The 12,801-nt window shown below is 33.3% G+C and overlaps 1 protein-coding gene across 1 annotated transcript; it reads left to right on the top strand.

Moving 5' to 3' along the window:
• Positions 1-8,062: 8,062 nt before the first annotated feature.
• LOC127811619 (heat shock cognate protein 80-like) lies at positions 8,063-12,409 on the top strand. The gene is made up of 3 exons (XM_052351632.1): positions 8,063-8,301; positions 10,136-10,277; positions 10,372-12,409. Exons 1-3 carry the CDS (start codon positions 8,179-8,181, stop codon positions 12,210-12,212), a joined length of 2,106 nt encoding a protein of 701 aa, XP_052207592.1. The 5' UTR covers positions 8,063-8,178; the 3' UTR covers positions 12,213-12,409.
• The last annotated feature ends 392 nt before the right edge of the window (positions 12,410-12,801 follow it).

Here is a 12,801-nt window from a genome sequence, read left to right as displayed (position 1 = left end):
ATACATGGCATCTTCACAAAAATATGGGATATTATAAAATTAGTATAACGGATATGCATATGTTCAAGAAATAAAGCATTTTGCATTACATATAAGCATATTTTTCATTCCATTAAAAGATACAACCAACATACCATATAGAATAAAGACACCAAACTCAAATGGTCAAAACTGTCATTTCCTAATAACTGTGTAATGGTTAGGTAACAGCTATATTTTTCAAATTAGTCATGCAGATACTCGAGTGAAAAATAGAAATAATCGATTGATTTCAGTGCATACTCAAGTTGACAAAATAACCAATCGATTTTGCTTAAACTTCACTTGACTAGACGAATACTCAGTCGATAACACTTTAGACTACAAAAAATCACTTTGCTAATTCACTCAATTAGGTTTTACTAGATACTCAATTGAATGATTAACACTACTTGAACACCTACAGTCTTTCAATTAATTTTCAAATAACTATAAAAGGAAAGCTCGATTGACTAAATTTTTGTATTCGATTTTTCATGTTATCACTCAAGTATATGATTCCTAGCGGTCAATTTAACACACAAGAGGTAGAAACTTGCTCTCAGTTTTGTTTAAGTATTCGATTGGTACTTAGTTTACTTAATTGTTGACTTAATTTAAAGACTTGAAATTCTACGACTAATCTTTTATTTGATTAATGAAGTTTTAAATTGATTTGAGATATAAGCATAAAGTCCTAATATTTTAGCACGTTTTCTTCACTCAATTGGTGAGTAGTTCCCTCAATTTTTCGTACAAGTACAAAAACTTGATATTTTTAAGATCTTTGTCTCTAATCAATTGTTGAATAAGATTAACTCAATTGCTCACCAATACTCGAAAGTTGTTTGGGCACTTGATTGAATAACTTACAAGGCCATTTGAGATTAACAAGCTCATACTCGACTTGAGTCTTACCAAGCTTATTTTAATACTCGATTATGTAAGCCTAAATATGTTCTATTCGATTCCTAACACATGTTAACATGAGTGGTGGTTTGAAAGATACTTAAATCAGTCTTCCACGCTTCATTTACTTCAATATTTGTGAAGCTCTTACCCGAGTAGATATGAATTCACTTTGAATCATGCATACAATGATCACTTAAATATTTGACACATAATTAAAATTTTACATTAATATATTATTAACAACATCACCATCAAAACATATTATTAATATGTGAACTCAACCACATAAAACTAAACCAAGTTAAAAATAAGAAAAGATTGAACCATCCTGATAAGAATCATATTGGTTTTGTTCAATTCACAAGTGTATCCAAACCTATGGACACTGTTATTAATCTCAGAGTCATAAAAGACGATAATGACCTTTTTACTATCAAGACTCACACCTCATATCTCATTTAAGGCAAGTTCACAACAATTTTTTTTTGTAGTTAAATGTGTTGTATGTGGGTGATTACACATAAAAGCTGGTCCTATATGATGTGACAAATGCCATGATGGTATCTTAATTTTATATTTCATAGTCATTATAAGGATATTATTTTTCTTTTAAATCAGATGTATTGTGGGCTTCCCATCATTGCTCCTAAAATTCTTTTTGTTTTGTTCCTTAAACAATCAAATTAATTTGCTACTCAGTGGTAGACTTCACTTTTGCCCTTTCTTTGATTGCTTTTCCCTCCTCAATTGGAGGCCAAATGCCCCTATTTTATAACAATTAGTCACACTTTTATCATGGCTTCTTTTGTTTTGCTGTTAATTTTTATATGTTTGTTCTTAATGTTTTCTTATTCTTTTTGAGTTCCTTTTACCTAAGTCTAAATTAAGTACAATCTAAAGGGTCCGGTCCATTCATTGTCCCCCTAATCTCAACTTTGATGTCTTAATCTTTCCCTAATTTCAGGATTTTGGTGGCCCAAACCTTCTTTCTTTGATTGTTAAAAGAGCACTAATGGTTGTCAAAGTATGATCAACGCTCTCTAATCTTACTTTAGCTTTCTCAAACCTTAATTTTGGTGGAAACCATCACTTCAAAGAAAAAGTACAAAAGTGATTCCTCCTTGCACAATGCCATCTTCTCTTTATCATGCACATAAAAACAGTAATAAAAATATTACATATTCACAAACTAACTAATAAGAAAACAATTTAGCCGTTCGAGCGCAAGTTAAACAGTTGGACAAGCGATATGCTGGATTCGTACCAGTAGATCATGAATTGAATTCTCGCCCTAAGTATGTCAAAGTCTCACATCTACAATTTAACTTCTTTACTAGAATCGATGGCACGAGCGACAAGAATCACGCAAGAATGATCATCTCAAAATAACAATTTAGCTTAGGCCTTCATTACCTATATTGTGTTGTGGAAAGATCCTGCTGTTATGGTATGAGAAAATTGCTATTTATTACCCCCAAAATCAATAATTATATTTAGGGGATGAAAATATGTTAATCTTTTTTTCTCTTAGTTATTATTTAAAAATAATGATAAAATAAATCTCAAAGCATCTACAATTTTATGTATCACAACAACAATAAAAAAAATGAAAAAAGGACTATACTACTAGTTTATATTTATATTCCTCTTAACATTGAGAATATATATACCAATGTTAGAAAAAATCTTCAATCAGCTTTATTTTCTCTAAAATCATCAAATCATTCTATTCAAATTACTCACCAATATAATAACTTAGAATGTAGAGATATACTCATAATTTGAATTATAGTTTTACATAAAAGTTAATATTTATGGTGTTAATCCCCAATCATTAAGTGGTTCAAATTATCTTTTTTTTTTCTTTTTGAAATGGTCAATTACTATTTAAAAATGTTAAACTCTTAATTTAATTTCATTTTTAGAATGATTTTATTTTTTATTTTTTGCGTTCACCTGCTTATCTTTTTCTTTTTTATTTGAATTGTAAAAGGTCATTAATTACCATCCGTTAATGTTAACCATTGAATGGTGATGTGACATTAACATGGAAGATGAGGCTGCTAAGAGCTTCCTTAGTTCAAAAGGTGAAATCGCTCATTTTGAGCGCCCCACATCTAACTGACAGGACGTGGGGGGTTAATCATAGTGATCCAGCTGGACGCAATGGCTAGACCCGAGCTCACCGCGCACAAGGAGCCCCCTCACTTTGGAGAGAGGTACCCCATACTGCCACTTGCGAGACTCGATCCTCGATCTTGGTCCAAGATTCACCACGGAAGGTACTTTGTGCCTCCCTTCTTGCCCATGTGGGCTGCTAAAAGCTTCCTTGGTTAAGGCTGAGGGGGTTGTAAAAGATGCAATCATGCTAAAGGCTGCTAGTATGAGATCGATTCTTGGGGGAAGTAATTCTTTTTAGGAGTGGTTTTTGATAAGTGTTAGTAGACGCAGCCTCAAACTCTGATCACTTGGGCATATCCCTTGATTTACCTCCCTTATAATGACCCATGGACGAGTTCGACAAGAGGCGCGAGTGATGACTCGTAATAAAAAAAAATATATAGAATTGGTCAGTACCAGCTTTGCGATTGATGACTCGTAATAAAAAAATATATATAGAATTGGTCAGTACCAGCTTTGAAGCTAGCCATTAATGTTTTAAAAAGATTAGAGGTGTATGGCTAGGCTTAAATAGCAAAATTGTTATTTAATTTAAACATTTTTAAAAAGCTAGTTTGGGCTAACTTTTTAATTTTTTGAAACTTAAAGTTATGGTGTGCAAAGGATTAATTTAATTATTGAATTGATTGAAATTTATTAATTGATTAAATTAAATTAAAGAGTAAAATCGAACCAAATTGATCGATTAACTTAAAAAATTGAATTAACTGATAATTAAAAAATCAAAGCCAAATTGTTAAATCAAAAAAATGAAAAAAAAAATTGAAATAACCAATAAAAAACACATAAAATTAAAAAAAAATTACATCATTTTATAAATATCAAAATAACATCATTTTAAATTTCAATTGGTTTGGATAGTTCGATTCTTCCAATCAAAAAATTGAACTAAAAATCAAAAACTGAATCTTTGATAAAAATTAACCAAATCAAACTAATGTAAGAAAAAAATCGAATCGAATAGACAAGTTATATTAGTTCAGTTCGATTAATTTGGATAAATCGAACTTTTACTCTTTTTTATTTAAAGCTACGCCAAATAAGCAAAAGTTGACCAACAAAAAGACCAATATGCCCATAATTTTTTTCCAGAGAATGTCCCTAAATTCTAGGGTAAAAAACTTGCAATTTCTCTCATTCATTTCCTTTATTAGGATTACTGTTCTTGCGTGATTTTCCCACTACTCATGTCCTTAATTTCGACAGATAAAATAAATTACAGATGAAAATTTTGTCTCATTATGTATAATAAAGAGTCGAATTCATAATTTATTGATGCGAATTTCAATTTATCATAAATCAACCACTTGACATATACTGTGACGACATTTTATTTCCTCTCTCTCCCTTGGAGTCGGAGACACCTCTCTTCTCTCCTCCCTTCCCTAAGTTCCCTTTGTCTGTAGCCACCGTCGGTGCATTGCTATTTCAATTTCTCACATTTTATATAAGTAGTTGTCAATTTTATTCAGTGTTCGTTCATCAAGTTTATTACTAATATAATAATTCATCATAATTTTTAATTAATCATAGAATATACTTTTTAAATTTAAATGTGAGGAATAAATTAATTAATAATCAAATTTAGCTTTTAAATGAATAAATATAAATTCTCGTATTTATTGAATAAAACTATTATTTAATATAATTCCTCACATTTACTAAGCAGTTATCAAATTTAATGTTTAGATTATTAAAGTAGTTACAATGCATTAAAAATATTTAAAAAAAATGTTCTTTCATTTTTCCAATTTCGTAATTGAAAGGTTTAAAACAATTCAATATAAAATATAAAATTTATTAATAAAAATAGATTGATTAGTGTCATTTTATTATAAATAAAGCATAGTTTCATTCAAATTTAAAAAATTCCAATTAAATCATGGCAACCCTTCTCTCTTATTTCACAGCTTGAAATGCACTATTCTTACATAGACAAACGTACTTTCACATCTTCTTAATCTAAAATGGCCAAAGAGACGACATGTTCTTTTTTTCATCGAGGGAAACACATATACAAATAAGGAATTTAAAAAGATTTAATTATTTTAATTCTTAAAGATTCTACAAACTAAAATCCCTAACTTTTTATAGAGCAAGAAAACAATACAATCCCTCAACAAACTAAGAAAAAATATTGTAGGCAAGAATAAATCCCCCACACTAAAAATATTGTTAAAGTTGGGTGTTTATGTATACCAATAGAAAATCACTACAAATTAACGAGGTTTGATTACTAAAGAAATAAAGAAATTGTAAATAAAGATCTCTTTCAATCAATGCTTCAACTTTAACAACACATTTTTTTTTTTTTTTTTGTATTGAAAGACTTCAATGCACATGAAAGTATTTTTAAATATTTGTATATGTTAAGATTTTACGATAATATCATGTTGCTCGCGTTGGACAACATAACATTTATCCGACAAAAATAAAATTGGGGGAGGGCATGACCCCCCTCCCCTCCCTTTTCACACTCATGTTTCGTCTCATTTCAAACATTAGTTATTATAGAGGGGGAGACAACATCTATGACCTTTAGCAAGAGCGGGCTTTCATTAATGATTTTTCAAGAACTTACACACTCTCATAGAGCTCAAAGAGAAAACAATAATGTTGATATTTTGATATCAAGTTTAGTAATGGCTACAAATCAAACTAGATGTCAACTGTTGATGTTTTACAAGTCATATCATTGTTTATATAACCTTGAGGTGTAAAGATTTTTTAACAAAAATGGAAAAAAAATTGACATGATACATAAAAGAAGATCAAAATATGATTTTTAAGAAATATATATGTACTTACATATAAATATATTTTCATGAGCAAATCAAACTTTTTAAGTATAGAAAATGGGTTGGGCTCTACTAACAAGTTGGGTCGAGTTGATTCAAAAAATAAAAGTCAAACAAGTAGACAAATAACACTCAACAGCCAACTCATTTGGCATCTCTATCTTTCATATATATAAATATTAACAAGTATTATATATATATATATATTCATGACATAAACATTAATTTTGTTTTTCAATCAATAAAACATTAATTTTGTTTTCAAAATTTTATTCATTTTGTTTTAATGTTTTAGACTTGAATTATTTATTGTACTTCGTAAAATATATAATTAATTTAGAAAAAAAAAGTAGATGATTAAATGATTAAGATGCAATGTCATTTAATTGAAGTTTAATAATTTTAAAACTCTAGTCACATTTTACTTATTTAATTACAAAAATCAGTATTTAGGTCATTTTTTCACTATATTTTTCAATTTTTTTACTATTATTCAATAGAAATTGTGAGTGAAAAAAAAAATAAAGAGAGATGTGATGTCAATAAAACTATTTGTATTTCTAAACAAAGATTACTTCACATATATATATATATATAAGATATTTATTTTGAAATAAGATACAAAAGTTTCCTTTTCAAATTATCTTTATTTTTTAAAGATAGTTTCATTCATGATATATATATTTTTATGTTTAAAGAGGTGAATATAAAAATTTCATAACGGAATGGGGTTGTCTTTGATGTTGGTTGGTTTCAAGCTTCACTCGTTTCCTTTAGAATTGTTTTGCTATTCTCTTGAGCCCTTTTCTTTTTTGGGGCGGTTGTTGTTATTCAATGTATTCTATTTGTCTTCATCTTATTTGGTTTCAACCTCGTATGTTTGAGACCTATTTTATTGTAGTTTGTTGTTTCTTATTTTAACTAATGTGTTGTGTTTCATTTGTTTTGTTATAAGCAAGGTATTCCCCAGTTTTTTTAGCAGGGTATGCCCCAAGTTCTTTTTTCTTTTTTTAGTAAGCGCTTTTGTGTTTTTTTTTGTTTTATAAATTTCTTATTTACAAAAAAAATATATATATAGCTTGTTTTTTCGGTATAATCTCCAATACTCAAGTTAGTAATGACACTTATAAAAAGTAATAATTAACTCATAGTTAGGTGATTTTATCTATAGGGTCCCCATTTATATAGATAAAAAGAAAAGATTTTTAGAGTTATTCTTGAGATTTTATCTAAAATTTTTGAATTTAAATGATGATGGAGTTAAGGACCAATCATCACGACTTTGTCTTGATATATACACCTGCAAGAATGAACAGGGCTTATTTCCTTGGTATAGTATCCGACGCTCAAATTAGTAATAATATTTAGAATAATGAGCTTGTAATTAGAGGATTTTATCCGTAAAGGTCCCTATTTTACATAGATTGAAGGAAACAAGATTTTTGAAATTATTCTAAGTATTTGTTGGTATTCTCAATAAATATTTAAAAAATTTTATTTTAATTATTATTAAATAATGAGATCTTTTGTTTGAATTTAAATATTGACCGATAAATCATCTGAGTCCTCTTAGATTAAGATCCGAATTAATCTCTTATATCTAGATATGACTAGATAAGAGTCGTATGTCACTTTCTTACTACTTGACAATAGAGATAAGCGACTTGCTAATCTTTAGGGTAACTTGATAATTTTTGTCCTTTGAATACTTTTACATCACTTTTATTATTATTATTCAATAAATCTAAATATGAATGAAATTATTTACAAAAAAAGATAAATAAATATATGGTGTTGGGTTAAAAGATTTTTTTGGGAAAATTATTTTTATATTGAGTTTTAATATTTTTTACATATATAAAAAAATTGTGGACAAGAGAAAAATTACAGGAGAAATTTTTGTAAGTTGAAAAAATGACCAAGTTAAGTGTTACCAAATGTTTGGGCTCAGCCAGGTTATTGGGCCGAACCGGTCAGTCATGGGCCCAAATCGAAACGCGGGCTAGAAGTGGCCGGTTGAATCGGGTCAACTGTTGACGGAATAAATTATTAATTAAATTATCCAAAAATATTGAGATGAACGGATATTTTTCTCAAATGGAAGAATCTAGAAACCCTAAAAGACCCGCTATATAATGGTGGCTTTCATCTCTGCGTCTCCTGCCAATTCTTACTCTTGCAAACCCTAGGTTACGTTGTCTCTCTTCTTCTCTCTTCCGCCTCTGCGATTTTGATTTTTCCGGTGTAGAGGAGGTACAGGTCGACAGAGATGGCGGAGACAGAGACGTTTGCTTTCCAGGCCGAGATCAACCAGCTGTTGAGTCTGATCATCAACACTTTCTACAGCAACAAGGAGATCTTTCTCCGTGAACTCATCAGCAATGCATCTGATGTCAGTCTCTCTCTCTCTCATATGTTATTTACAGTCTACTAGTTTGCTTCTGCTCTTTGGCATTTATGTGGTTTGATCTATTTATTTTATAGCTTTTGCGTATTTGTTTTTCAGTGTTTTGCTTCTTTTTTTTTTTTTTTCTTTTGGATGATATGCTGGATGTATGTAAATGTTGCGTGGATTCTTTTGATTATGCAAAAGAAAAATGTAGAATGATTTGGTTGTTGCCCAGGATATCGGAGCGAATGCCAATAAAATCTAGTAAATGAGGAAATTCATTAAAAGGTATTGATGTCTTTGGGTCCCTTAATTTGCTAGAAATGTTAGAAATGGCTTCGTCTTCTTCTTCTTTTTAATTTCTTGGTGCTGTTGTTGACGAATTAATTTGCAACGATTGCCTTGTCCCCCCCCCCCCCCCAAATGGGACAGCAAGAAAATGTAATCGTGAAAACAGAATATATAATTTCATGCAAAATATGGAGATGTTTTAAGGTTTTCCGTTCTCTATCGTTGTTGTTGTTACAGTGGATTATGTTTTGGTATCCTTTTACTGTGGTTTATTGATGGTACTGGAGATTGTTAATATAGCTATGCGCTACCAGTTGTCATGGTAAATCACCTACAATCTGTTATGGAGATTACCCAATCCCCACCTGAATGATCCGTGGCCCTCACCCCTTGTTTTCATCCATTCCAAAAAGAATAAACATATTTTGACCCTGTGATTTATTTAGAATGTGAAGAGTATAATGGTTACTTTGTTTTTGGACCTTACATTTCCATCCCCGTCTAATCTCTATCTAAACAAGGTAAAGTTACATTACACTCCTCTACATTCTATTCTCTCCAAACAAAGGGAGAGTAATGTTGTTTTGTGTGCTGTTCTATCTCCTACCCCGCCCCTCGCCCAATCAAAAGTTTTGTGTGTTTGGCTTTGGGGCGTGCTTTTGCCATTTTCCTTGTCTCATGTTGATGTCACTTGTGGCCTTTTTCCCTCTGTGTTTCTTGCTTTTTATATCTTCCTTGTATCCTAGCTCGGTGTATGCTCCATGTTGATGTCACTTGTGGCAGAAATGAAACAATCAAACCACAAAAAAAGTGACAAGTGATATATCTTGGTTCGGATTGCAATGGTTGAACCTTCAAATCACCTCGAGAGCAGCCTTTTATCTTATTCAGAAACCGGTCAGGACAAGCAATACGCGAGTACACCCTCAATTGCTCACCAAGATTATAAAGAACCATCTCTTTCCCTCTAGTCTTTCCTCTCAGAACGAACATAAGCTGTACTCGCACAGAATAATAAATTCTGTCTCTCTCGTCTAACCCTTTCCCTCTATTCATAGAATAGGGGGGACATCCTAATGAAGACTTTAGATAATTACAGTTTAACCCCATAACTGTCACTAATTTCACATGGGATACAATTTCTTATCTAAATCTTCAATAGTCACTCATGTGCATTGCCTTCACTGATCTTCTAGGACTGACTTTATCCTATACTCTAGACAACAACCTAACAAGTTCCAAAAAAAAAAAGAATAGCTGTCAAACATGATAATGCCACAGTTGATTTATTTAGATTAGAGGTTTATTATGTTAAGTTAAAACTTATTAATTACGAATATTGGAAAAATGTTAAACACTGTATGTTTGCTAAGTTGTATGGGAAATAATAGTTGGTTGGTGCATTATTTATTTATTTTTATTATCTAGATAAGTATTTGTAAGAAACTTATACATAGAATATCATTATTAAAACCATAATCTGGACGCCTTGGGGAATTTCCTCCTGGTGACTGATTTTATTTATAAAATTTTGGAAACCAAACAGGCTTTGGACAAAATTCGTTTTGAGAGTTTGACTGACAAGAGCAAGCTAGATGCACAACCGGAGCTCTTCATCCACATTGTACCTGACAAGGCCAATAACGCATTGACCATCATTGATAGTGGAATTGGCATGACAAAAGCTGGTACGTACTGATGTGGGGGTGCCAATTACTTTTACTTAATAAAGATGTGATCTTTATCGGGTTACTTATTATATCTCTAATACAATGGCTTCAGATTTGGTGAACAATCTTGGTACAATTGCAAGGTCTGGCACAAAAGAATTCATGGAAGCTCTTGCAGCTGGTGCTGATGTGAGTATGATTGGGCAGTTTGGTGTTGGATTCTACTCAGCTTATTTGGTTGCTGAGAAGGTTATAGTGACCGCAAAGCACAACGATGATGAGCAGTATGTCTGGGAGTCCCATGCTGGTGGCTCCTTCACGGTTACTAGGGACACCTCCGGCGAGAACCTTGGTAGGGGTACAAAGATAACCCTCTTCCTCAAGGAAGACCAGCTTGAATACCTTGAGGAGCGCCGTCTCAAGGATTTGATCAAGAAGCATTCTGAATTCATTAGTTACCCAATCTCTCTCTGGATTGAGAAGACTACAGAAAAGGAGATTTCTGATGATGAGGATGAGGAAGAGAAGAAAGATGAGGAAGGCAAAGTAGAGGATGTTGATGAAGAGAAGGAGAAGGAAGAGAAGAAAAAGAAGAAGATTAAGGAGGTGTCTCATGAGTGGTCCTTGGTGAATAAGCAGAAGCCTATCTGGATGAGGAAGCCTGAAGAGATCGCAAAGGAAGAGTATGCTGCTTTCTACAAGAGCCTCACCAATGACTGGGAGGAACACTTGGCTGTGAAGCATTTCTCAGTTGAGGGCCAGTTGGAGTTTAAGGCTATTCTGTTTGTTCCCAAGAGGGCACCATTTGATCTCTTTGATACAAGGAAGAAGCCTAACAACATTAAGCTATATGTTCGTCGTGTTTTTATAATGGATAACTGTGAGGAGTTGATCCCCGAGTACTTGGGCTTTGTGAAGGGTATTGTGGACTCTGAGGACCTTCCCCTGAACATCTCCAGAGAGACGCTGCAGCAAAATAAGATCCTCAAGGTCATCCGCAAGAATTTGGTCAAAAAGTGCATTGAGCTTTTCTTTGAGATTGCAGAGAATAAGGAAGACTACAACAAGTTCTATGAGGCCTTCTCTAAGAACCTCAAGCTTGGCATTCACGAGGATTCCCAGAACAAAACTAAGATTGCAGAGCTACTTCGATATCACTCCACCAAGAGTGGTGATGAAATGACTAGTTTGAAGGACTATGTGACGAGGATGAAGGAGGGCCAGAGTGACATCTATTACATCACTGGTGAGACCAAGAAGTCCGTGGAGAACTCACCATTCCTCGAGAAGTTGAAAAAGAAGGGTTATGAGGTCCTCTTCATGGTTGACGCCATTGATGAGTATGCAGTGGGTCAATTGAAGGAGTTTGAGGGCAAAAAGTTGGTTTCTGCCACCAAGGAAGGCCTAAAACTTGATGAAAGTGAGGATGAGAAGAAGAAGAAGGAAGCTCTGAAGGAGAAATTTGAAGGGCTATGCAAGGTGATCAAGGATGTTCTTGGTGACAAGGTTGAGAAGGTCGTTGTCTCAGATCGTGTGGTCGACTCCCCCTGCTGTCTGGTGACTGGCGAGTACGGATGGACTGCCAACATGGAGAGGATCATGAAGGCACAGGCCTTGAGGGATTCGAGCATGGCGGGGTACATGTCGAGCAAGAAAACCATGGAGATCAACCCTGAGAACCCAATCATGGAGGAACTCAGGAAGAGGGCCGAGGCGGACAAGAATGACAAGTCGGTGAAGGATCTGGTTCTGCTGCTGTTTGAGACTGCATTGCTGACCTCGGGCTTCAGCCTTGACGAACCCAACACCTTCGGCAACAGGATCCACAGAATGCTGAAACTTGGTCTGAGCATCGACGACGATTCTGGGGATGCTGACGTGGACATGCCCGTACTGGAGGAGGTTGCTGCCGATGCAGATGCTGAGGGCAGCAAGATGGAGGAAGTTGACTAAATAATCTTTAGGCCTTAATGTCTAGACCCTCTCTCTCCGGCTTCTTTAGAATTTGTCTTGCTTGTTAGTCGGTCATGTCTGTCCATGGCGGGTGGTACCGAATTTTATAGTGCTAGCAATTATCAAATGTTTTTCGGGTATGGTACTTTTCTTTTTTTTAATATTTTCTAAAGCTATTTAGGTTATAATTTTGTTTTCCTGCGTCTTGTCTTTCCCTGGTTTCATCAATGCTATCAAAGTTCTAGTAGGTTGGCAGTTTTAAAAGCTTTAATGGGCTCTGTTTTGTTCTTCTTGCATGTGTCCGGCGATGGAGAAAATTTGGAAGTCTGTAAGCGGGGAGACAAAGAATAACGAAAAAGAAATAGTAAAAAGTCTTAAATGTGACGAAGCTCGTTCAGCAATATTAGACATTAGAATGAAGTGGTGGACTAAAAGTGTGGTGCCATAAAGTGGTTGGAGATGGACTCGCTTATTTATTGCATTTCCCGTAATTCCCTTATTTCAGCTGGGAGGGACCAATCTTTGACCCTTGTTAATTAAAATTTTAATTTCATAGTTTCTTATTTGTGTCAATTTATAATACCTAGAC

Source organism: Diospyros lotus, chromosome 10, assembly GCF_014633365.1.
Source record: "Diospyros lotus cultivar Yz01 chromosome 10, ASM1463336v1, whole genome shotgun sequence".
NCBI classification, from domain to species: Eukaryota; Viridiplantae; Streptophyta; class Magnoliopsida; order Ericales; family Ebenaceae; genus Diospyros; species Diospyros lotus.
The sequence above is the reverse complement of the archived record's forward strand: the minus strand, read 5'-3'. Positions and strand labels throughout refer to the sequence as shown.